The sequence below is a fragment of the Pseudopodoces humilis genome, chromosome 10, assembly GCF_049639895.1.
Source record: "Pseudopodoces humilis isolate 2021_Gansu_Grassland_sample_001 chromosome 10, ASM4963989v1, whole genome shotgun sequence".
In the NCBI taxonomy this organism is placed as follows: Eukaryota; Metazoa; Chordata; class Aves; order Passeriformes; family Paridae; genus Pseudopodoces; species Pseudopodoces humilis.
The window spans coordinates 10,612,927-10,639,552 of NC_142209.1; the positions used below are offsets into that span (position 1 = coordinate 10,612,927).

The following is a 26,626-nucleotide window of genomic DNA, read 5'->3' on the forward strand; positions in this document are numbered from 1 at the left end:
CAGCTATGTCCGATAAGGGTGGGAGTTCTAAAAGAGTGGGTTAGCTGGCCAAGGGAGCTGGAATCTTGCAAGGGACTGAAAGAACTTAGCCAGTCCCGAAGGAAGAGAGAAGTAAAGAAAGAGCCAGTGCTGCGTGGAGCTGCCCATGGGAAAGTTACAAAGAAAAGATATGCGAGCCCTTGGATAACAAGGGGCTGATGCTTGAAGCCTTCTACGGTGTCAGCCATACCTCCACAGCAACTGAGAGTCAAATTATACAAGAACACATCCTCATAAAACACAGGTATCACACATGCATTAGTAAGATTTCTGTAAAGAATACGTGCTTCGCTCGACAGCCTCAAGAAGCAAATGACAGCATAAGAACGCTAAAAAAAATCCCTGGCTGACCTGAAACGCGGCAGCACCTCGTGCAGTTAGAGCACTTAGAGGTGCTGCCAACAAGCCTTAAGCCCGCGCCGCACGAGCAAAAAGCCGGGTGGTGGCAGACGGGCAGTGCCGCTCCTGCCCGGCTCGGCTGCTGTGGGCACTGGGTGCCTCAGGGGGCGTCGGAGGGCAGGTTACGGCTCGGGAAGACCCGGTAACACGGCCTGGCCGCCCTTTGTGAGGTGACACAGGACTCTGGCTGAGTATTCCCATCGACAGAGCAGCGGGCGGGGGACGGTCGGGGGATGCGGGGCATACCGCGCTTGCCGGGCGGCAGCTGCAGCCCTGCCCTGCTCCCGCCCCACGTTCCCTCAGCGTGGGGCGCGGCCCCGCTCGCCGGGCGGGCGCGTTCACCCACCGCGAACAAAGCGGCCCCGCCCAGCGCGGCCGGCACCGCCATCTGTCCCTCCCTCCCTCCTTCCCTCCCGCCCCCGCGGCGGGGCGGCTCCAACCCGCCCCTTTCGCTTCCCACTTCGGCAGCGGCGCCGGGAGGTCCCCGGGGCGCCGCCGGGCGGGCAGCGAGCGGAGCGACAGCAGTACCAGACAGAGCGCGGTACCGGGCCGGGCCCGCCCGCCGCACAGCAGGGCCCGCCGCCATCTTCCCCTCCCGCCCCGCCGGTGCCGGCGCGCACGGGCCGCGGGGCCCCGCAGGTGAGCGGGCGGGACGGAGGGCGGGGGACGGCGGGGCTGCGGCCGCTGCGGCGCCAGATGGGCGCTGCCCTGCGCCCTCGCCGGCCCCGGGGCCCGTCCGTGGTTTCCCCGCGGGGGGCGCAACGCCCCGGCTGCCGGCGGCGCCCGAGCGCCGCCCCCCCTTTGTTGTGACCCGGCCGGGCCAGCCCGGGCGCGGTGCGGCCCGGGGCAGCGCTCTGTGCCCGGGCCCGCCCCGGGAAGCTGCGCCGGGGCCGGGCGGCACTGCCCGCCGCTGGTGCTGAGCTCACGTTCCCGAAATGCTGATGCGGGCTCGGCGCGGCGCAGTTAACCGGGGCGGCTGCTGTAAATCCGGCGGAGCTGGATTTCGTACGGAATCGAGCGTGGAGAGGGGAAAAAAATGTTGGAAGAACGCGGGGTATTACAGTCAAAATACGTTAATATCTGGCCTTTGGAAGTTGTTTGTCTTTTCGTATTTTTCTGCTTTATATTTTCACTGTGATGTGAAGTATTGCATAATTTAATGTCACCTTTTTGTCATTCGCGGTGCGGAATGCGCCGGGCAAGGCGTGTGCGGTGTTGTAACAGGGACTGGTGAATGCTGAGAGCTCTGCGGTCGCCTCCCAAGCGTGGTGAGACGAGGATTACCGGGTGGCTCTGGAGCAACAGCTGATCTTAGCAGGGGAACAAAATGGATTACTAGATGGCAAGCCAGTGAAAAATCTATGTGAGGCAGGAAAGGCTGGTGTGTAAGAGGACACCGATTTGCTGTGTATTGGAGTAGAAAAGGTCTTAGAGTTCAGCTGTGCAAAGTTTAGTGAAGGTTTTCTGTTAAAGCCTTAATATGCTTAGTGCATTTCATTTGCGATAATGAATTGATAATTGATTTCTTAGGATGAAATGGGTGTCAGCGAGCTTTGCTGACTGCTGTGGGAATCAGTTGTGATAAAAATCTGGCCTATAGTCTTTCTCTTTTTTTTGTAAATTATTTTGATATAGGATAACTGCAAGATGATTGAGGGCACTTCAGAATTGGAGCCACTAGAGACTGACTGGCCTGGAGTGCCCTGTGGGCTCTGTGTAGCCAGAAGTCTGGAGTGGCCTCTGGGAAGGCACAGGAGTCAAGTCGAAGTGGCAGTGGGGTGGATTAAAAAGTGAAATAGCTTAATGCAAAATAGCCAGCTTTTTAAATATGTATGACTTTGTTCACACTGAGGTGTTCTGTGACAGCTCACCAAGATGCTGAGGTTGTTGGGTCTGCATCACAGCTGTCAGTGAACCAAGGCTCCTAATTTAGCATTGAGTGTCCCTTTAAATGTGTCACTGCTCTCACAGCATGACACTTAAGATTTGAGTTATATTTTTTTTTTTTCTTGTATTTCAGAATAGCTAGGGACTTTATATTCCTTGCCTGGTTTTTGAAATGTATATTCTATGCTATTGGCAAGTGATTATTTTTCAGTTGATAAATAACATGAATAACACTTACTGTAGAATTTCACAATTTGTTTTTTTCAATATTAAATTTTACTTTTCATTTTTATCGTGTGAATGTATGTGCATTTTAAATTTCTTCTAAGAATGCACTAAATAGTCTCTCTCTTTAAGCTACCTATCTTCAGATGCTTTTAGTTTATAAACCTGAAATAGTATATTTATATGCATAAGTGACTATAAATATGTTTTAATGTTTAAAGAGTTATTTTCTTACGCTTTTAACACCATAAGAAGGTTCTTGCTATTGGCACATTCTTACAACATGAGTAAGAACAAAACAAAGGTGAAGCTTCTCTCTGGGAGATTTAGCATTAGGTATTGAGTTCCAAAAAGCTTGTTTAAGCAACATCTTATCCATTAAAGTTAAAGATGTATCAGCTTTGTGGCAAGAAGTTTTTTTGTTTTCTTGATGTAGAAAATAAATTTAAATACAGAACTAGCAGAAGATAGAGAGTGAGCAGGAGAAGGAAGGAAGATATGGAGAAGTGCCATTCTGAAAAGACTGGGCAAGATAAAAAGGTTGTATCAGAAATATGGTTAATACAAGGCACCTGAAATATTAAGCTCTAATTCATGTTTCCTTTCTTTTATACCTCAGGCTAATGCTGTGCTTCAGTCAGTCTTGAGTATTAGAGCTTGAGCCGATCAGATTGTGACGTTATGTGCCATATGTGCTGGTAGAAAACAATACAGTGTGAGGGACCAAAGATGCAGCTTGAGCTCTAATCTTGAGTTTCCCTGCTGCTTTTTGGTTTTTAATTATTTTATTTACACACATGCTGACATACCACTGAGTGTCAGAAAGCCTCATAGAGGGTGATGTGTAAGCCTGTGTATAATTTCATGCTAAAATGCATGCTTCTTATTACTTTGACAGCATAATGCTTATAAGAGAAGTCTGAGCTCATCAGACTAAAAACCATCAATTACTTGAAAATCTTGTCTAGTAGGTTTACTGTTCCTTTCTAGCTATTTGTGTTGCACTTACAGGGAATGCACACTGAATGTTATCATAATACTCTTAATGGATGAGTTTATCAGTGTACTTAATTTCTTTTTCAGAAGTTCAGTATCCAAACTAAGTCTGAATGTTGTAATACGCTTTACTGTACCCCAAAAGTGCTGTTACTAGTCCTATATCAAATATGGAGGGTGCAACCATTCTTCATCCTGATTTATGAAAATTAAGTAAATGAAGTTAAGTGTTCAAATTGTCTGGGGCTTTATGTTTAGGACAAACCTCTAATTTAAAAAAACTGCAATGGAAAATAGAAGACAGCTCAGAGATGCTGGATTTTACATAATGTAGATGTACTCTGAATCAAAGTACTGAATAATATGCTCATTTTGTCATCAGTATAATATTAAGACAAGCTTTGAAACTGTGTAGGGTGGCTTCCTGTTTACACTTGTGTCCAGTAGAGCCTGTTGAAAAGAAAGCTGTACTTGGTGTGCCTTTCTTCAAAGGAATTCTTAGTCTGATTTTTTTTTTCTGATGGGGAATCTCAGTATAGCTTTGCCTAAGCCTTTGTCTTTTGACAAGGAGGTTAGTTAGTTTACATAAAAGCCTTTAGTGTCATGAAGCATAATAAAAAAGTGCAAATACTTTAGATGATGTTGTGAATTAAGATGTTAATACTAATCTGCTGGTTACATTTGTATTGATTTTTTTTTTCCCTTCAGTGTGTGGGGGAGGGGTTGAATTTTTTCTCTGGGACCAAAAATCCATATCCAGTTGCCAAAAGGCGAAGTTGAAGTAGGGCTAAAACATAAGGAAAAAGCATCTTTCTACAAGCTCTGGATTTTGATTTGTGAGTGTGTGTATCTCTCTTCCTTGTGCCAAAGCTTTCTGCAAGCCAGAGTTTAATTTTTCCTTCTAACTTTACTAGCTGAGAGTGTGTTTATGGTCTCTGGGTGTGTCTTTCATGAAACCCATCAAAATACTTGGTGATTGGAATCTTCTGTGACTAAAATGAGAATTAGACCCAGCCATTTTAAGAAGATAGGCCATTCATCTGGCACAACTAGGTCTCTGTTGTTCCAAAATAAACTGTGCTGCTATAATCAAATGCTTTGCTAGTCAAATGTTCTGGCAAAAACTTACCAGAAAAACTTGGCATACAGTTGTGAGGAAGGTGGAAAATTTGGGGGTTTAGACAGTATTGCAAAAAACCACGTTATTAAAGTCTAAGGTTTTGTATCCCTTCAAGCTCACTAACATTGGTTTATGGTGATCAATGAGGAGTTTCATGGAATAATTGTCTCTTCCTTTCCTCTCTGGTAAATAACTAATTTTTTCTTAATACTCTGAGCTTTTTATTTGGTTAGTTCAAGCTTACTTAGATTCTGTGCATCTTTCCCTAGTAGGAGGTAGCTAGTTAGTTAACTCCAGTTTTCCCAGGATGAGCTACACGACGGCTGCATCCTGTTTTTAAGTTGTCTGGTAAGATGGGTTGCCCACAGGTGGTTGTCTTACAGTCGCTGGATCTGCATAAGTGAGTGATTTAATGAGGGAATTAGGAACAATTTTTATGTCCCCTTTCGAATTAGGAGGGAGAGGCACTGGGAACTATAACCTATGGCTGTGATTGTCTTGCTCTGTGTGGTCATTTCCTCCTGCCTTTATTTATTTTTCAGATCACTGTGCTCCAGTGTCTCTCCTTCCTGGGGCTGTTGCCTCCTGCTGAAAGTTCTGCTCTGGTACTGGTTTCTTCTCTGGTCTTAAACTGATTATGAGGGTGCACTAAAGTCATGTTAAGATTTTGCTACTGCCAGAGAGCAAAGCTGTGTTAGATCCTTGTGTCAGCATTAGTGCACGTGTGCCCATGGAGTGAGTAAATGCTTGAGTTGCACCTGGCTCAGAGGAGTGGTCTGGCTCAGCACACAGCCCCACTGTGGGGCTGGGGTGAGTGCAGAGGTGAGAAGAGGCACTGTCCCTTTTGGAGTAGTAACATGGGATTAAACTGACGTTTTCCTGCTGTTAAATTTTGTATTCTTGTGGCTACAGGAGGGCTGCTCAGTGGGGGGATTTGGTTTGGGTTTTTTAGGGCTCCTGATAAGGTGATACTGTGTAGATTGGCTGTGTTAGTGGGTTCCTCCTCTCATCCCCAGTTCCTTTTCAGCAGATCAGTTTAGGAGTTACTTGTCAAGTCTTATTATAATTTGAAAAAGAAAGTTCAACAGCTTCTACTTTGTCATCTTACGGGAATCAGGCAGGACTTAGACAAAAGATGAATTTAATTTAAGTTTCCTAAGAGAAGTACATGCTGCAGTTCTCATATCCTTGGAGGAGTTGTGTTGCAAGGGAGCTGGGACCTTGTATCTGTGGGAGCTTTAAACAAGCAGCCTGCTGGCCCTTCTCTAGCTGGCTGGACAGCTCATCAGGACACTGATCCAACTACATTAGCAGGTGGAAAAGCTCCTGCAGGGACAGAAGTGAAGAGGGCTGAGGAAGGGCAAGGAACACGAAGCTGGAGACAAGCGAGTGCGTAGTCAGGCAGCCAGCAGTCCCTGTCTTAGGCCACTTTAGATCCTTCATGAGGGGAATAGACAGAAATAGTCATCCTTAGGAAGGAAGAATGGAAACCCCTGGCTTAGCTGTCACATGCTACTTCAAAGTTAAGGAAAGGAGAGATGGCATTTTTAGTGTGCTGTGCTTTTTATGTGTGTTAGAAATATTTAAGTTCATATGTGAGAGCTCTAGATGATGACATAGTAAGTGACTCTTATGCTCTTTGAACTTCACTGTTTGCATTTCAGGGAGGAAAATTTTACGTATTGCAGACTTAGTAAGCACAATATTTTCATACTGCTAGAGGATTGATTTCATGGTAGATTTGTTTATCTGCACCCTTATTTGTGCATAGGACATAAATGGAAAAGTTGCAGGTGCATTGGTAGATCTTAATTATGGCTTTATAGTCAACCTCAAATTCGATTACTTAATCTTGTTTAATTTTTGTAATGCCACTATGTTCTGTCCTATAAATCTGCATATTTGGTTTTGTTGGTAGCCAACATTTGCTAACCAAGCAGAAAATAAGATATTGATCAGAGCTAAAATTCTTTCTTTCCTTTTAGGCTGCCACCATGACGGCTGAAGAAACAGTGAACGTTAAAGAAGCTGAAATAATTAAGCTAATACTAGATTTTCTGAACTCAAGGAAGCTTCATATCAGCATGCTGGCACTTGAGAAAGAAAGTGGGGTCATTAATGGCTTGTTTTCAGATGACATGCTCTTCCTAAGGTAGGACTTCTTTTTCTGGTGCATAAGGACCACATTTATGAAAACAAAGGAGTTGGACTGCAATTCAGTCACCAGCCCTGTGCCACTAAACAGGAGATCTTAACTTGTGCCCTCATCTTTTTTTGCTTCCTCCTGGTCCCATTCTGTGGCCCAGCCCTGCAGTGTGTTCCAGCCCTAGAATCACTGACATCCTTCTGTGAGCCATTTGGAGCCACTGACCAGGCAGCAGTAGCATGCATTGACATGCATTTTTTTTGTTTGCTTGTTAATTTTAACTGTTATTTTTCTGGCACGCCAATGAATTCAAGTGGGAAGGAGCCTTAATAAGTGCCAGTGTCAGTGCAGACTAAGTTGGGGGAAAACTATAGGCATGAATAAGGTGGCAAAGCAAGGCCTGTTTGCATCTGTGATGTGTCATTATCTGCTTACCAATCACATGGCCCTGAAGGTGTGGATTATTGACTTCTAGAATGTTTTTACAGTATTTTAGTGCTAACATCAAGGATGAGTGGTTTCCAGAGCTTTTCCCAAAAAATTTGTGCATTTCAAAATAATACTTAGATTTATCTTAAATTTAACAACAATCAAGGAAGTGTCTATAATCATCAAGGCATGAGAGTTGGTGCGATTTACCATTCAGGATATTGCCCTCAATATTGTTAAAAAGAATCAGTTTATATCCACACTAGTTTTTCAGCACTGATGTTTTCTGTTCAGGCCAAAGGTACTTAATAATATTGAAGCATGAGAAAGTAATTTATTCAGCTGTTCTTGAAACATTTAAAAATACATTTTATCACTGCAAAGAATCTTCTCACCTGTCTTCCCTTTGTGTTAAAGTTATATATATTGAACTAAAATGAAACGAAGAAAGAATTGCAGAAAGATTCAAGTTATTAATCAGATTATTTTTTTTTGTTTCATTGTTAGCTTAGTTGGAGAAACTCATCCTTCCCTTGTAGGCCTGGGCCTTTTATAAAGACCTCTGTGTGATAGGAGGGCATGAAGAAATTGAGCTGTTCTACCTCTGCAATCATGCACATTGATCCTGTGGAGCTCCTGTGCCGGCACCCTTCCTGCCAAGCTCTTCCTCTTACATGCTTAATATGCGAGCTCTTTGTTTTCCCATCCCTTTCCCCTCTATTTATACGATTAAAATTATCTCATTTTTAAGTTCTCTTTCATTAATTTCGGTGTATTCATTGAAATTATACCTTTATTCAAACTCTTCAAGTAGGGTATTTTTTGCTGTTTTTTTGTTTTAAATAAGAAAAACAGGTAAAGCATGAGACACAGGACCATTTTGTCCTTTTTAATGTGTTTTTAAAAGCACTTAAAATTTGGCATTCTAATATTTTGTCATTCTAATATTCTAATATTTTTTCAAAATATTGAGAACAGACTTGGATTTTGTGCTGTTAGTCTTATTAACAAGTCATCTGTGTGAAACATTGACTTTTCAAAGCAGATTCATGACCTCTTGTGTATTTAAATTGTTTTGTATTTAAATTAGCTGCTTACTTAGAAAAGGGATGTTTTTGTCCAGTGACATTCAAGGAATGATCCTTTCTTTTACTAGGCAATTGATTCTTGATGGCCAGTGGGATGAGGTTCTTCAATTTATTCAGCCTCTTGAATGTATGGAAAAATTTGACAAGAAAAGGTAAAATAGCATGTATGTCAGCATTCAGGTTTTTTGAATTCTGGAAAATACTTGGATTTCTAAGTATTGTCTATAAAAACAGTGGTTATGAGTTTTCACTTTAGTTTTTGGTGGTTTTTTTCTAGCCTGTGTGCTGTTCCTGAAGTGTGTGCATGTGTTTTTAAACTTGTATGTAAGATATGTGCACACACTCTGCAAGGAGTTGTCATGTGCCATACATTTTAGGAATAGGATACATGTTATACAACCTTTTAATAAATGCTCTGTCATACTTCTATTCAAGGCATAATATGATTGCTATACTTGTTTTTTTTTCTAATTAGCCTTTTGATATTTATAATAGAATACTTCTGAAAGCAATTATGGAAAAAGTATTTAGTGCTTAAGAAAAATATGTTGTGGTTACCAATTTGTTAAAATTCGTATCAGAGTTCCTTGCCCAACTCAGAAATTTGATGTAAAACAGCTTGCTTGTCTCTAGAATAATGTTTAACTACTGGAGCAAGATTTATAGTGTTTGTCATCACACCTGCAGGTTTCGTTACATTATTATGAAGCAGAAGTTCTTGGAAGCCTTATGTGTGAACAATGCGATGTCAGCAGAAGATGAACCTCAGCATGTAAGAATTGCCTCTGGTTTGGGATATTTTTTTGTTGTCAGAAAGTCTCTGAACGAAGGCAGAGCAGAAGCTCCCAGCATGAAATACACAAATTTTAGCTATTACCAACTGGTTTCATAAACACTGGATAAAGTAATCAGTATTCTTTGGAAGTGAGTGTGGCTCACTGGTCTCAAATACAGTTGTACATGAAAGAGTTGCTTGAAACTTTGCAGGTAGATCAGTGATCATATGCTATGTCTGTGGTCCTGACCCTCAGATTTACTTTAGGCAGTTGTGCTGAAGTAATGGGCTCTTCTTTTTAATTACATTTTTTTTCCCCAGAACTATTCTGAAGCAGGCCTCAGAATCACAGAAATTTATTGTGGTAGTTAGGGCCAGATGAAAGCTTGAATGAATTTTATGTTTAATTTCTGTTGGTTTTGGAGAGAAAGGTCAGAGTTGGTTTTTTTTGAGGGAGCACATATGTTTACAAAGGACTTTTTCCTGCAAACAGCAAGAGTTGTGGACATAAGTTTTTGATATGGAAAGAAACATTAATTCAAACTGGCAAAGAAGGTGTGCAGATTGTGAAATTAGTTACAGTTTTTCATTTATGTTGACAATGTAGTTATAACAAATTTCTAAGACAAAAATGTTATGAAATCAAAAATGAAGAATGACAGTAGTTTTAAGACAAGTGATTTTGTTTTCCAGATTGAATTGATTTTAATTCTGACTCATTACACTTACATTGTACTTCAGGGTTTTTTCTTGACAGAGTAGAGAAAGTTTAAACTAAGTCTGTATTTCTAGTTGTAAATGGGAGGAGTGTTAGTCCTTTGATTCCTCAAGGTGTATGTACTGTTACTGGGATAGCAGTAGAGGGGAAAAACGAGATTAATGTTCCATATTTTGTTGTAAATGTTACCAAATGCGTTGGCATGTTGTGTGTCAAAGGCAGCTGTATTGAAGGGTCTAGGTAACATGGGTAAGTGGGGATTTTTACTTGGTTTTTAAATCTATGTAACTAAAAATGTCAGGTTTTGCCTATTTAACATGGTTCTTGGCTCTTAGGTATCAAAACGTTTTGTAATAAAGTCCCTTATTCATTTGGAGGTCTTAATCTTCTGAGATTTTAACATTTTTGACTGAAGAACAGAAAATTTTGGTATAAAAGCTGCTAATCACTGGAAACTAGAGCAATCTACAAGGCTTTTATTAAAAGCTACTGGCATAGGTTATAGAAATAAAGGGGAAGATAAGTCAGCTGGTTTTGAGAACGGAAGTAACCTTCTGTGCTGCAATACAATTGGAGCTGCTTAGTCACAGATTTAAAATTTTAAGCCCATCAAGCCTGCAGTGACATGAAGATGTTCCATAAATCTGTAAAAAATGGGACTGGATGGGGGATTCTAGGAAGTCAAAGCATCTAGGAATTTGTCTCTGTAAGTGTACTTGGATCAGCAATTTCAGACTCTATATGCTTTTTTTAATTAACATATAATCAGTAATAGTAATAAATGAATGATAGCAGACAAATTCTCTTGCTGCCTGTTCTTCAAGTCTTTTCTTGTGGAAACATATCTACTGCAGATTACTGTATTGATGTTAAATGTTTCCATAGCTGGAATTTACCATGCGAGAGGCCGTGCAGTGCCTGCATGCGCTGGAGGAGTATTGTCCCTCTAAGGAAGACTACAGTAAACTGTGCTTGCTGCTGACGCTGCCTCGCCTCACCAACCACGCCGAGTTCAAGGACTGGAATCCCAGCACTGCTCGGGTGCACTGCTTTGAAGAAGCCTGTGTCATGGTGGCAGAGTTCATTCCAGCAGACAGGAAACTGAGTGAGGCTGGCTTCAAAGCAAGTAACAATCGCTTGTTTCAGCTTGTAATGAAGGGATTGCTTTATGAATGTTGTGTGGAATTCTGTCAGAGTAAAGCTACGGGAGAAGAAATCACAGAAAGTGAAGTATTGCTGGGCATTGATCTCTTGTGCGGTAATGGCTGTGATGACTTGGACCTTAGCTTATTATCGTGGCTGCAGAATCTACCAGCTACTGTGTTTTCTTGTGCTTTTGAACAAAAGATGCTTAATATTCATGTTGATAAACTCCTCAAGCCTACAAAAGCTGCCTATGCTGATCTTCTGACACCTCTTATCAGCAAACTTTCTCCTTACCCATCATCCCCAATGCGACGGCCTCAGTCAGCGGACGCTTACATGACCCGCTCCTTAAACCCTGCCTTAGATGGGCTCTCGTGTGGATTGACAAACCACGACAAGCGGGTCACGGACCTCGGGACCAAAACTTCTCCCATGTCCCACTCCTTCGCCAATTTCCATTACCCTGGAGTACAGAATCTCAGCAGGAGTCTCATGCTTGAGAATACTGAATGTCACAGCATTTTTGAAGAGTCACCAGAGCGGTAAGTGCAGCTAGAGCTCTATTTTTACCTTAACTTATGTTGCACTGTTTCTGTGTTCTTACCTGCACTGTAGCTCTGAATGTAATTGTAACATTGAAACATAATATGGTTGTTTAAATTCCGTTGTAATGAAAACTCTGTATAGAGAGTGTTTTCTTCCTTATGCTTTTATGATTTAAGTGGATTTTCATATTTGGGTTTGAGCATTATGGATTCAGTTTGGGCTGCCTTAAAATTTTCTAGCACAGAGCGCAAATATGCTCTGAATATATAATATAGTCTAGCTAGGGTTTGTGTTCAGCGTTACTGTGTTCTTCCATTCCAGGTAAATAAATGGATGCAGTGAAATAGCTGCAACTCCCATCTTCTTTCTCCATTGCTTTCTGTCCTCATATCTGGATAAATAATTTTGGTCCTGGCACTGCAGATTAGTTACTTAAGTATAATTGAACAATTTCCATATCCTAGTGAAGTCGGTGGAAATGACAGTGTGCCATTTTTGTAACATTCCTGTATCACTTAAATTGTCACAATAGTAGCTCAGTTGAAATATTTACTTCATAATTTTTGAACCAAAGATTAGTAAGGCAGCTGAAAATAATGTTTTTTGTATCAGACTTTGAGATAGTTGGGTTCTGCTATTAATAAGTTCTTAAATTGGCTTTTGAGAGAAATGCCTGGTAACTGGGAGGCATGGTACTTATCTGTTGAGAGTTTATCATCATGTTTCTGCCTGGCCTTTCTTTTGATCAGCAGTTCTGTTCTTTTCTAATGGTTATAGTCAAACTTCCCTAGAAAGCAGCTGCTAGCTTTTCTGGCTCTTAGAGGACCAGATGGGTAACTAGCACTGCACTTGGGTGCAGCGGCCAGAAGATAACATTTGGGGCTGTGGTGATCAATCCAGGCTGCAGCTGGTGTCTCTATTAGTTTTGCCTTGGAGCAATAATTCCATATGTTGAGTTATGGTAAAGAGCAAATGTAATTGAACTCAGTAAAAAGGAAGCAAACACTACCAAACTGATGTCAGTTCACCAGTAATAATGGAAATACTCACAGTAATGTATGTTTTAATATTTATCTTAATCCCTTGAAAGGAGCTGTTTTGTTCGATTAAAATCATGGGTTTTACCAGGCTTTTCACAACTGGAGTTTTTAGCTGGGTAGCTGAAGTCTTATGGAAGTATCCCTGATGTTACATTTTTACTAAGTGTACCTCCTGAATTTACTAGTTTAAGGTGAATCCTCTAATTTTACTGATCTGTATCAAGCCTTATCATGTGTGTGAGTAGACCAGAGTCCAGTGTTAAAACTGATTCCTGAGAGGGTTTTGATTCCCTTTTTATTATTGGAGTAATAGATTAATTCTGCACAAATAACACCATTGTGCAGGCTAAAGAAGATGATTAATTGCTGCAGTTCTTTATGCAGGCCTTTTAATGTGAAGTTTGTAGTTTGTAACATGATTTTTCATTACTAATACATCTCTTGAATGTTATTATTAGAGGGACAGAATTAAAGGATTAGAATGATAGGGCCAGACCCTTAGTTTTCAAGAAGGCATTATATTTTTCATAAGAAAATTGAACTTCAGGTGAAGTGTCCAGCATAAATGGCAATATTTGCAAAGGTGGAAGCTGAGCTTTATGTAAATCTGACCCTTGCTTCCTTTTGCACATGACAGAAACACTGTATTTCTCTTAAAAGTTGAGTTTATTAAGCAATTGGTTTTTTAGTCAGCTGAGTTACATTTGTTATTGTACAGAGGTACCCAAAAAGTTCAAAATAACTTTTAAAAAATCTTTTCTTCAAGTCACCGAGTAAAAGACTTTAAGTTGACAAAACTGAAGATGGGCATCCAAGGCTTATAATGTGTTTGCACGTTTACTGATTCATTGCCAAGCCATTTTGGAAAGAGTGCCATGCAGAAATAGTTATAATACAAGAAAAACAAAACCAATGTAAAAATTTTTCTACCTTACACTTTCAGGAATGTTCAAGCAGATGGATGTTAAAGATCCATGAGTATTAGTTATCAATTTAGATTGGTACTGGTAATTAAACTGATATCTTTGAGAAGAGTTCAGTCTCATGCTATATCAGATACATTTTGTGCACATAACTGCTTTGAAATTGAAGATTGAGTAACTTAGTTAAAGGATGTACAATTCAAATGTAGGGATAAAATATTGAAATTGGAGTGTGCTATGGTAATAAGGCTTTTTGGAAGCTGGCTGTGCCTTTTTTTTTGTCAGGGAGTTAATTTTCTTTAGTGCAACACATTGTAAGTGACCTTTTTTTCCTAAACAGTATCTTCAGTTTGATGTGACTTAAGTAGTTTGCATGTGTGTCTTAACAGATCTTACTCTAAAATGTTATCTTTCTCCACTTGATTTTCTACTCTTAATTTTTCTCACTTAAGCATCTCTTCTTTTCCATGTTGCTGCGAGAAGTGATACTCCTGTGGAGCCCCAGCATCCCATTGGCAGTGAGACTTCATGCCAGAGCTCAGCTCCAGAAAATGAACCGCTCAATGCGGCACAGAGTCAGGGATCAGCCAAACAAGACAAAAATGAGGTAGTGCTTGTTTGTTTAAAAATAATGAGGCCCTTTGAGCTGGGTTCTGATCACTTCATAATGATTTGCCTTTGTGTCGAGAGCTTCATGCATGACAATGGGTTGCTTTGAATCTTGTTTTTACTATAATAAAAATGCCATATTGCATCTTGTAAAAGAAACTACTACTTTTTTGTCTCCCCGTTGTATAAAGTCCTGCTGTCATTTGAGTCTGTAATGAAGCTGATTATACTGCCTTGTCACATCAGCAGTCCAGCTAAACTGTTGTGTATATCTTTAAAAGGAAGGAAAAAAAAAGAGCCAACAGTGTTAGATTAAACAGTGCTTAAGCATGCTCTTCATGTTCTAGTGAGAAATCTAACATGTAGATTGTAATTTTTGGTGTTAACACTAGGTTTTGTAGGTCATTTTACATCAGTTCCTGCCTAGAAGATGGAGAAATTAAAATGAGGCAATTCCCTCGTAAATACATCTTTGCTATTCAGAATCTGATAACCTTTTTTTGATTCATCTTTGAAGGCCTATGCCTTAACCATCTTTTGGTATTTTTTTTTCCTTAACAGCAATATGGGGTAAGTGAAATAATAGCTCATAAGGAACGATGAAAACAATTATCTATTAGATTCTTTTTCCACAGTTAAATACCGGTCTCTAAATTTGTTAGTGAAAAATAGCATTAAGTGTGCTGTTTGTTCTGTTTGCAGACTCAGGTTTGATTTTCTTAGGTAAACTTTGTTTTGGTTTGTGACATCTTGTGGGATTGAAAACCAGCCTAGCTTTGATAGGGCTGTGTTCTGGTGGGCTCTGGGTACTTGAGTGAGGCAGTGGAGTCTACTGTAAGATTAACAAAGTCCTCCACATTTGAGGACTTCACTCCCATCAAGGACTTTGAGTGACACCTCTTCTGCAGTGGTGTTTTGTGTGCGTGTTGAAAGGGAAGGAAGAGTATAGCTAGGTATAGAACAGGGCAGGCTTCAAGAGGAGAAAAAATAAAACAGAATTTGTAGGAGAGAATGAGGACAGGAGGTTCTGTGATGAAGATGTTGGCCAGGCTGTTATACATTAGTAGAAAAGAATGTAGTATCTGGTGCAATTTCATCTTATTTTGTTTTCCACATCATACTGGTGTACATGTACAATACATGTAGAAGTAAGAAATTAATTTAAGCTTCATTTCAGAGGTTTGTTTTTGATGTGTTCCTGTAGAGGTTGATTTAGAAGCCAGGGTCTAAAGAATAAAGCTTCTGGGCAACATGTTTTAGGTTTGCATGTTAGTTGGGAAATAGTGGCACAGAATACAAGAAATCAAAAGATTGAATAAAATTGTAACAAGTATCAATCATGGAAAGAAGTATAGACAAAAATATACTTCTTGTTTAGGAGGATAACCAGAGAGTAGTTCATGAATTTCAAGTACAGGAAATGAATGCTTTTGGCTTCTGTCAATAGCTTTGGAGTTTCTGAATTGCAAGTATTCACTATGGGAAACCTAAGGTGGTAAATATTTTGCAAATGCAACAGCACTAGGCAATCCATTATAAATCAAAAAAAAATTGTGCCAGAGAACAAAAAATCATAATGCAAGTATTGTTAGTAATTGTTAATAGAAGAAATGCAAAGGCTGTTACAAAGACAGAATGTGTATGAATTGTCTGAACTAATGCAAAGTTATGAGGATGTCTGTGTACAATTTTAAATCAGATGACAAAGTTGTCACTCCAGAAAACAAATAAAAAACCCACACAAGGGGTTTTTTTACCATTACTATTTTTTCTATTAGTATTTTTCTGTTTTTTTCTATTAGGTAAATACACAGTTTAGTTTTTTTCTTCAGAAAATGTAGGACAGTTCAGTGTAGATAATCTGGCCTCAGACTAAAGTGCTTTTGGCCCTTTATGTTTGTTCATTTTCATCTTTTTTTCAGATGTTAGCAGAGAAGTGAAGGAAAAATAAGGTTTGAGAATGCAGAAGGCAGCTGGCAGTGTGGGGAGCTAATGAAAGTATGTAAAGGAGAAAGGAGTATGAGGAAGTTCAAGTGTTGGTTTGGTCTAGAAAATAAGGAGTTTTAGAGTTAAAACAAGGCACCCATTTCAAAAGTGAAATATAACACTTGGATAGACCACTGCTGCTGGGAGAGGTAAATTGAGTCTGCAGACTGATGGCAGGGAGGTGTCAGCCTGGCAGAAAATACTAAATTTATAATGAAAGTATGGCTAACAGAGTTTTCTGGGTTTTATTTTCAATTTTCAAACACTTTTTTGTTTTGATCTTAAGTAATACTTCCCAAGTTTTTTAGGGAAGAGCAGTCTCCTTCAGAATTATGTCAGGATTACTTCAACCATGAGTAGTGTAGCCTGGCAGTGCTTTCTCTTTTTAATATGTAAATTGTGCCTGGTTTTAAGGAAGAATGAAATCATCACTCCTCAGACATGAATCTCCTGGCTTTTTGATGCATGTGTTGAAATACTGAACCAGAAAGTAAATATTTATGTTAAATACCACAATAGACTATTTTAATTTGATCTTTGATTCTCATTTCTTTTCAGCTTCGTGATTCCACAGAGCAGTTTCAGGAATACTACAGACAAAGACTACGTTACCAGCAGCACCTAGAGCAGAAAGAGCAGCAGCGACAGTTGTATCAGCAGATGTTGTTAGAAGGAGGAGTCAATCAAGAAGATGGAGCTGACCAGCAACAGAACCTTACTGAACAGTTTCTTAACAGGTTGGCGAAGTTTCATTCTTCTACCCACCCATATCCCTCTGTAAGTTCTCATAATTACCTGGTTTAATGGTTTGGGTTTCTTAACTTGTCATTTGTTATTAGATCTATCCAGAAACTAGGAGAATTAAATATGGGTATGGACAGTCTTGGAAATGATGTACAAACACTTAGCCAGCAATGTAATGGGAGCAAAGGGGTTGCATCTACCAATCCAGCAAGTAACTTCACATCGCCACCTTCAGATGGTAGCCAGAGGATAACAACTGATAGCCCAAATCTTAATACAAGCACTCCTCGCAAGTGTGGATCAGCTAATCAGATACCGTTTCCTGAAGAGTCACCTGTACAGGGAAATCAAAGGTAAATTACTGGAGAGCATTCAGGATCCTTCTGCTTGCATAGTGGGAGGGCTGTTTGTATTTATCTTTAGCTATCAAATGAATTTGTCATTGGATAGGATTAAGCTCATGATCAGCATTTTCTAAATATTTATGTAGGAATTATAAAGTGTTGTGGTTTTTTCGGGGTTTTTTTTACAGCATGCATGAGGAATAGTGGTTATTTGTTATGGCTTACATTTTATGCTTGTTTTTAATTTTGGACTTTTTATTCCATCTTATATGTATAGTTCTTGTTTATTTTGTGTTATTCTAAGTTTCTTGAAGGTTTTTTTTGAAATACAAACTAGATGAAGGGAAAATAATGCCCATGATTCAGACGTGTATAACACTTCACACAAATTAGTCAGTTCTGAGAATGACTGAAACTGCAACTTTAGTCTGAAAAGTACTTAACAAAAAAATCTGTCCCTGATCTTGTTGTTTTGTCTCGTGATGTTAAACACTTCACCAAATTAAAACAGTGCATCAGAACATGCTGTCACTCAGCCACAGTCAGAAGACTCTTCAGGGAATTTATCTAGGACAAGAGGTGATGAGGTGAGTTTTCTTGTTGTCTTTTACCATGTGTGTTATCAAAAGTTTCAGTACTTAATCCTGAGTGTGGCATCCTCTTACTGTTAAGAGATATTTAGAATGAGTTTTGGTTGGTGCAGTGCCTACAGTCACAGAACTGTTGAGATTGGAAGGGGGACATCTGGAGACTGAATCCAAATGCACTGCTCAAAAGAGCAAGGATGCTTGGGGCTGGGTCCAGCTGGGTTTTGAGCCTCTCCTAGGATTGAGGGTGTTCCCAGCCTTTGTGGGCTACTTCATCCCATGTCTGACCACCCTCACAGTATTTTTAAAGCACCAAAAAAGTTGAAGTGGAATTTGCTTTATTTTATTTGGTGTTCATTGCCTCCAGTCCTTTCACTGGGTACCACTAAGAGTCCTGCTCCATCTTCTTCGCTGCCCCAGTCACGTGTTTATATACACTGGTGAGATGTACACTTGCACACCCTGAAAAGCCCTTCTGATCTCAAGGCCAAACAGCTCTTTCAGCTTCTCCTTGTACAACAGATGTTCCAACGGGATGTCTGTTACAACCATTGTTTTGTGTTTTCCAGGTTAAAATTTTGATTGTTGGTCTCAGTGTCAGTATGATCTGAAAAACCAGGGGAAAAGTTAATAGGGAAATAACTGCAATAAGTACATTCCAAAGTTTCTGCATAAGTAAAATTCATAGTCTTAGAAGGGTGGTCATGAAGTCACAAGGAGGACGATACAATAAAGCTTAGCATAATTTAATGATAACTTTGTGTTACATACAGGGTGAAAATCTGATTCTATGTTTAATATTATATTTGGTTTAGAAACTGTTTGACTTGAACTGTTTTCAGTAAAAAGGCAGCTTTGTTCCCCTTGCAAGTTTCACACAGATTAAATGTGTTTAGACAGAAATAAACAGTAGTATTACTCATCTGAAGAGGGCTGTTTAGAAGAAAAAGCAGGTGGAAGTCTGGAGGGAGAATAAGAAATACTAATTAATGTTATCTGTAAAAGTTAGTTGAAGAAAAGAGCTTCAAGAGCATTCTCGGACTGGGAGTAGACATTGTTTACAAAATTGTACTAGTGTGATCCAGCCTGCTGTGCTATTTGTTAATACTTGGCTACAGTAGCTTTACAGTGGTCCACAAAGCAGTCACATCTATTTTAAAATGTCCAGTTTTACACAGAAGAACCTAATTTTACTGTTACCCTTCTACACAGGATGACAAATCAAAAAAGCAGTTTATTTGCATTAATACTCTAGAAGACACACAAGCTGTCAGAGCTGTGGCCTTTCATCCCAGTGGGAGTTTATATGCTGTTGGTTCCAACTCTAAAACTTTGAGAGTTTGTGCCTATCCAGAAGTAATTGACCCAAGGTAAGAAAGCTAATATAGTAATTTCTTCTTCTATATCGTAGCCCTTCTTTCTCCTGTAGATACCTCTACTTCACATACCTTTATTGTCATAAATACAGCAATATCCTCCTTGGAGGATATTTGTTAAACAAAAATAAGGTGATGTGCTGAAGTGCTTGTATATTTGTGGGCTACTTCTTTGCTGTCTTTATTACTTGCAAGCTGTGTTGCCACAAGACCACACATTTCCTTATAAAAGTGGTATTTTTTGTCTCAGCAGTTAGGCTTCTTTGAGTTCATTTGTTTGCCTGTGGTGCTGATATTCCAGCTGTAACAGTGAGAGAGAGCATGTGTCAGTTCCCAGGCCAACACAAGCTGGGCTTCACAAGATTCAGTTTCTGGCAGGAGGACAGATTTAACAGTAGGGAAAGTTATATCTTCTTGACTTTTACAGCAAAACTTTCCAGAGCATGTCTGTTGACATGTTTTTCACTCTGGACATTGTTTTCTAGGTATATTGATTCCTTGACAGAAAAAGCACCATTTGTGGTTTACTGTGCCCCTGTATTTTCAGTTTTCTTTCCACCCATTTTTTTAATAGGATTGGGAAGATGTACCTGAAAATAAATATTGCCACATCAATAATAATCTCCTTAATTCTGCTCCATTTAAATTATTTTCTGGGAGGAGGGGAGAAGTGCAAGCATCTACAACATCACAGTTTTATAGGGAGCTACAAGTGTGCATGGTGATTTCATCTGGGACATCTTCCCACTTTAGGACTGATATTCAGGCTTCCAGTATGTTCAAAAAGTAATCTGATTTTTCTTTTCCTCCTTAAATATCATCAATAAGGTAGCCTTTGAAGTTTAATTCCAAAATATTTATGAGAAATGTATGACACAACAAAAAACCAAATTCATTTCTGTTACCTAATATAAGGCAGCTTACTGGGCATGAAGACCAAACAGCTTCTTGACTGGTAAGCAGTGCAAAACATGTTGGTTCCTGCGCAGCTGCTTATTTTGCTCTTTGGGAAAGGTTTGAGCAACTCTGTAGCCTTAGTTGTACTTGCAGTGCACAATCTGATGTGACAGGAGACACAGTGCATCTGGACATGAAAGGAATTCTGAGACCTCCTTAATTCTGAACTTGTAATTCTTCCACATACTCTTGATTTAGCTATGCTTACAGTTTGCCTAAAATACTTCATTATGAAATTTACAAGTTAGCAGAGAGATTACATTATCTTAAAGATATTCTAACCCTTGTAACAACATGAGTCTAGACATGCATTCAAAATTATGTGCTTTTTAAAGAGCTATGGTTGTGTAGAATCTTTGAAGCTCTGTTGGGCCTATCAAACATTTTTTTTACTTGTCCTTCAGATTGATGAATTATTCAAGACAGGTTGATTTGGAGTTGTTTTTTTTCCTTTGTCTAAAGGTATAATAGTAGTGTGGGCGTTTTTGCACACCTTTAATCTTAAACACTGACAGATATGTGTTACAGTTCTGCAAATGTCGCTCAAATAATCACAGTGCTTCCATGCAATGGATTGGCAGTGTGTGGTCTCTGACCTGGATAGGTGCTTCCATGTCCTCATAGAGTCAGTGATCCTCAGCTCTTAAGATGTGGTGAATCCAAACTCAGAGTGTGAGATAAGGCATTAGGCCATTTAGGAAGCTCTGTAGTGTGTTGAATGATCCTGATTTAGGTTAGTCTGTAATAGATTTCCTCTCTGGCAACGAAAGAAAATCAGCTGCTGTGTATATTTACTTTAGTGTTCTTTACTAAAGCGATGTTTAACTCTAAAGTTGTTCAACAGGCTTGGATGATTGTCTTCTGTCTTTTCTCTCTGCCTCTTCTGTTCAAGTATTTATAATAGGGTTTATGAATTTTTTCAATAACAATTTAATTTGTTGGATTTCTCCTGTTGATGTTGCTGGAGTGATATGGATGTGGATACTGCAATACTTTATCCTAAGTACTTGATTTACTCCTGCTGTGAGAGCAGGAAAAGAGCATTTTGGGAAGGTAATTCATTGCAATCAAGGAAATGTAAATTACTGGGACCACTGCTTTTATTTCAGCAGCATGTAAAGCTGATATGCTTTTACAAATAATAATCCATGGTGTATTTAGGTGCTGTCAGGATTCTTGCATTAATGTAGAGTGGCAAATCTGGGTTTTTTTGCACAGGCTTGGCCTACTATTGCTTAATTTAACTTGTGCATATTCAAAAGTGGCCATAGAATTAAGTTGTTGACATATGAAGGATGCAGAGAACACTCACACCAGTTTTGGTCTCTGGGGATAATGTTTTGTTGTCCTACAGCTAGTAATTACTGTATTTTATCTATATCAACCCTTTACAGATGAAGGGACTGGATAAGGTCTTTTTTGCACATTCAGTCACAGATAGAATGGGAAGATGAGGAGAAAATGAGAAGGTCCTTTTGTCTTTGATCACATGTATATGTTTCAGTGCAAGTAGTTATGTGAATTTCATGTTACCTGAAATAACAGAAAAATAGTACCTTCATTTTAGAATACTTTGTTTCCCTTAGAAATAAAAGGAAATATGATGTTTGGTTTATTTTTTTTGTTGTTGTTATTTTATTTTTTGCTTTTACCAGTGCTTATAATACTCCTAAACAACCTGTAGTTCGCTTCAAGAGGAATAAGCATCATAAAGGATCAATCTACTGTGTAGCCTGGAGTCCCTGTGGACAGCTGTTAGCTACTGGTTCTAATGATAAATATGTGAAAGTGCTGCCTTTTAATGCAGAAACTTGTAATGCAACAGGTAATGTGTGTATATTTATTTCAAAGAATTTATTTTCAGTTACTGTCCAGTATTTGTCAAAACCATTCAGTTTACACTGACGTTTTATTCCGATATTTTAATTCAGTCTCTTTTCCCTTTTACTATCACTGTGGTCTCTGTCCTGCAAAGACCCACTGTGTGGTTTAAAATGTTCTTTAGGGTCTTGTTTGGGTTGGGTGGCTGTGTTTTCGTTTCATTTTGCAAGACTCTGGTATTCTATCTTCTGGCGAATTCCTCCCCATATACAGTAAAACAACCAGATGTTCTTACCCACTTCTAGAGCTTGGTTGTCACTAAGAATTTATTTTCACTTCTAGTTCCCTTTTCTCTTGCCTAGTTCTTTCTTCTCACCCATCATAAAAAGTTTTCTGTCCCAGCAATTACTACTTTCCATGCCCACCCCTCCTAACCAATATGTTGAATGTGGGTCTCATCTTTTCTGGTTTGAGCTTAGGCTGCCTTGTCCTTCGTAGTTCAGTACTCTCAATGATTTTTTTTCCTCCTGGCGAAGAGAACCTTTTGAGTTCACCAGTTTACAAAAAGAAATAAGTGTACTCTCTAAGAAACCATGACTGCATTTGGCAGTGGTGGTGGTCTATGTACATTTTCCAAAGCTTTAGGAAGTAGGAAGCTCAAGCAACACTCAAACCCAAGATTCTTAGAGATTCTGTTTAAACTGGAGTAACTGAAATAGTGTGTTCTGTGCTGAAGTGCACAGCCATATTTGTACTTGGTGCCATGTTCACCCTTGCCTAAAATACTCTGTATTATCTCTTTAGGCACTTTATGGAGCACAACACTAACAAAGAAAGTATATATTATCTTTTTTTCCTTTATTTTTAAATTATTTTAGGACCAGATTTGGAATTCAGCATGCACGATGGGACAATCAGAGACCTGGCTTTTATGGAAGGCCCGGAAAGTGGTGGTGCTATTTTAATAAGTGCTGGAGCAGGGGACTGTAATATTTACACAACAGATTGTCAGCGTGGACAAGGCCTGCATGCCCTAAGTGGTCACACTGGTAGGTACAGCGTGGCTTCTGTCACACTTTCTAACTTTGTGTTATATTCTAATAAAGTTCTTGGGCTGGTTTGGTTTAAAGTCATTGTGTTTTTCTTTTTAGCAAGGCTTTTTTTCTTTTTCCCCTCTCCCAATTGCTCTAGAGATATTTTGAAGGGAGGTGGACAGTGTTTGTTGTTAAATGTTTGCTTTTAATCTAAATGGAGACAGTGCACACCTCATTCCAGAGAAAACAGCAAGCTGGGTATTGCCATATACTGGTGCACTGGATCACTCAACATGCGGGTTTTCCATGGGATTATTAAGTCTCTGAATGCAAAAAATAATCCCAACTGTAATATTTCAGTGTTGGGTTAATGGCGCTTAATCAAATTAAGAATTCTTCTTGTTCACAGGACATATTTTAGCACTTTATACGTGGAGTGGCTGGATGATTGCATCTGGATCCCAAGACAAGACTGTAAGATTTTGGGATTTGAGAGTGCCAAGCTGTGTTCGTGTTGTGGGAACAACGTTTCATGGAACAGGCAAGACTTGCGATTATGCTTCTAATCATTGTGCCATGAAAATAGACTTTGAAGATGTCCAGATAGTATAGAGTGAATGTAAGGGGAGGTTCTTGCTTAGAAGGGTGGCTTGGCTTAAAGGAAGAACCTGAGAGGATATCTATGCCTTTGGGGCTGGTTCATTTGTTTGTTCCTAAAGTATTTCCTTTCAGAAGATAGGTAGTGCTTTTGCCTTATGACTTTCAAACAGACACTTCTAAGTGTGTTCAAATACAGCAACCAAACTGAAGTCCTTGAAACATTAGGGCCAGGGTGAATTCTTTGCAGTATTCCACATTACTTCATAAGAGTGACTTTCCTGTGATGGAACAGATACTTCATGCAGCTTTAATAATGTCTTTGCTATGATTCAAGTGTGACAGCTTCAGAGGTTTTAGTGCAGACAAACAAACATAAAGACTTTTTTTATTCTAAGCTGGGTATGCTCACCTTAAATTTGAGGCCAGCTCTCGGTGTTCTTTCACAATGCATGTTTGTGTGTAAAAACAAAACAAAACAAAAAACAACCAAACAAGTTGGCTATTTGCAAAAATGCAGCTAACGCTGCTGTGGGATTGTTGGGGTTTCTGTGGTCCTGCAGGGAGTGCTGTAGCCTCAGTGGCAGTGGATCCCAGTGGCAGGCTTCTGGCCACGGGCCAGGAGGACTCCAGCTGCATGCTGTATGACATCCGTGGGGGCCGCATGGTGCAGAGCTACCACCCCCATGCCAGCGACGTGCGCTCCGTGCGCTTCTCCCCAGGTGCACACTACCTGCTCACCGGTTCCTATGACATGAAGATCAAGGTGACAGACCTGCAAGGTAACACAAGTAAAGGGTCACAGGCTGACTTCCTGTGGGAGGAAGGGCTGGGTTGGACTTGATGATCTTAGAGGTCTCTTCCAACCTAGTGATTCTGTGATTCCTATTCTGTGATTGGGGTTTTGTTGGCGTTGAGAACTTGGCTCAAGGATTAGGTTTTACTTTAAAAGGGGAAAAAAATAGTAGAGCTTTCAAAGGTTGGATGTGTATATATATGATTGTGTCTGGTGGAAATTGGCTAGTTGTGGTGCTTAAAGTGTAAGCTGTAAGATTCAGTAAGAACTGAATCTTGTTTTGGAGTGAGGGTCACATTACAGTAAAACCACTGATTAACATTCTTGCCTGATGAGATGGCCATTGCTTTCAGACAGCATTCATAAAATTGACCCTTAAACAAAGCCCTAAAAAAATATAGTAATTCTCATTTTTATTCTGTGTGAGAGAGAAAGGGGGGTCAGGTATACTTTATAAAGTGAAATATAGATGTAAGCTTTAAGTAAGCAAACAGATTAAAAACCCCTCCACTCAAGAGCTGGGAAATGGATTCCTGAAATAAGTGATTTCTGTTCCTTTCCACAGGGGACCTGACAAAGCAGCTTCCTCTGATGGTGGTAGGGGAGCACAAGGACAAAGTTATTCAGTGCAGGTGGCACACGCAAGATCTTTCCTTCTTGTCATCTTCTGCAGACAGAACTGTAACCCTTTGGACCTACAATGGTTAGAGTGCAAACAAAGGCAACTATGCAGCTAAAGCACAGAGACCTGAGACTACAGAATTGTCAAAACAAGTAATAATAATGCGGCTTTGAGAGAGCAGCAGTTGAGCAGGAGAGTGTCTTATCAAGAGGAGAGAGAGGCAATTGTCACTGATTTTTCTGGTTTCTAGGAGGTCTTGGTGTTTTTAGTATATTCTTTTGCAGTGCTTCCAGTCTTCCATGTTGAACTCATGCTGCTGTGACCTATTGTAGTCTTGTTGCCAAAGTCTATGAGGAGAACTCTTCTGTTGTTGATGTGCACTCAGTAACATGAATGATGTGTTTACAGTTTGGTATTAATTGCATTCCTTGTTCTTTGCCTCAATGAGAATTTTGTATAGAAACTTAAGATGAGGAACACTTTAATCAGGTCTGTATGTAACTAGTTTAACACATAAAAGAAAAACTACTTCCACTGTTTTTTCAGGTTTATTGTATTCATCACTTTTAAACAAGAGCTCAAACTTTATAACATCTCCACAGTTTCAACGTTTTTAGTAAAAATAAATCTGAACTTTAAAGGTTGGCTAGGTAGTAACCACTTCTTGATTATGGTCCATTATATAGTGGGGGATTTTCTTTTTTTTCATCTAACCTGGGGAAAAATGTTGCTGTTTTTACTACATGACATTGTTTTGAACCAGCTAACATGTTGGAGGGGGGAAAAGTAAAATATTGACTTTTTCAGTAGAAACATGTAATATTTTACTTTTTGAATGCAACAGAATACCTCTGTGTATAATGTACTGTAGAAAAGAGTGGATTGGCAGCAGTTGTCACAGTGAGCTTAATGGCTATCAATTTTTCAAGTAAAAGGGATACCATTAATGCTGTAATAGAAACCAGCATGGCTTAAAATGCTATGTCTGCATGGTAATTTAAGAATTGTTTAAATTCACAATTCAGAAGCTTATCTGAATTTCATTTCTTGCACTGTTTATGTATGGGAAATTGCAGTTTTATTTCTACAAAACTTTAGATTCTAATGTTCATGTATTGTTATATTTTCATATTGTACAGTTCCTTTTACTTTTTAAAATATAAACCTTAACTTTAGGTTATTTATTTATTTGAACTGCATTTAGATTTTGGATTCTCCTGGTTACTAAATTATATGTGCACTGTAGCAAGCATTTTTAACTATCGTATAAAAGTGGAAAGGTAATTATAGAAGTGTATCTGTGCTATAATCTCAATAAAGACCTCCAACACCTGCACCCGTTTTCTCTGTTATTTTTAATTCTTGGTTTATAATGCCTCAATCCAACTGTGATACAACAGTTCAGCCGATGATTTAAGAATGCCAGAACTATAAAATACTTAGGAGCTTTGATACTGCTTCCAAATATCAGAAATTTCAGTGCAGTAAGTAATAATACAGTGGCATAGAGCTGAAAATATTTTTTCTTTATTCGATACGTAGACAATAATATGTATGTCTGATACAATGCTGCCTATACGAAGTTACTTTGCAGGAGAATAGGGTTTCTCTAGTTGTCTCTCTGTGGCCAAAGCTGGCAATCTATTTTAAATTATTCAGTGATTGCCTGGCATTAA

The 26,626-nt window shown here is 39.4% G+C and overlaps 1 protein-coding gene across 5 annotated transcripts; it reads left to right on the top strand.

The window, feature by feature from the left end:
• Positions 1 to 35: 35 nt before the first annotated feature.
• On the top strand, positions 36 to 26,286 carry WDR47 (WD repeat domain 47). 5 transcript variants are annotated; one of them, XM_088060575.1, is made up of 16 exons: positions 36 to 283; positions 5,209 to 5,271; positions 6,652 to 6,818; positions 8,398 to 8,481; positions 9,017 to 9,101; positions 10,708 to 11,510; positions 13,961 to 14,084; positions 16,631 to 16,809; positions 16,912 to 17,169; positions 17,672 to 17,747; positions 18,960 to 19,117; positions 21,736 to 21,905; positions 22,780 to 22,950; positions 23,345 to 23,476; positions 24,096 to 24,314; positions 24,894 to 26,286. In XM_088060575.1, exons 3-16 carry the CDS (start codon positions 6,661 to 6,663, stop codon positions 25,034 to 25,036), a joined length of 2,760 nt encoding a protein of 919 aa, XP_087916701.1. In that variant the 5' UTR covers positions 36 to 283; positions 5,209 to 5,271; positions 6,652 to 6,660; the 3' UTR covers positions 25,037 to 26,286. The 5 variants fall into 5 exon arrangements, with proteins under 5 accessions (XP_087916701.1, XP_087916700.1, XP_014106396.1 ...); XM_014250921.2 differs by lacking the exon at positions 36 to 283 and adding an exon at positions 923 to 1,077; XM_088060574.1 differs by lacking the exon at positions 5,209 to 5,271.
• The last annotated feature ends 340 nt before the right edge of the window (positions 26,287 to 26,626 follow it).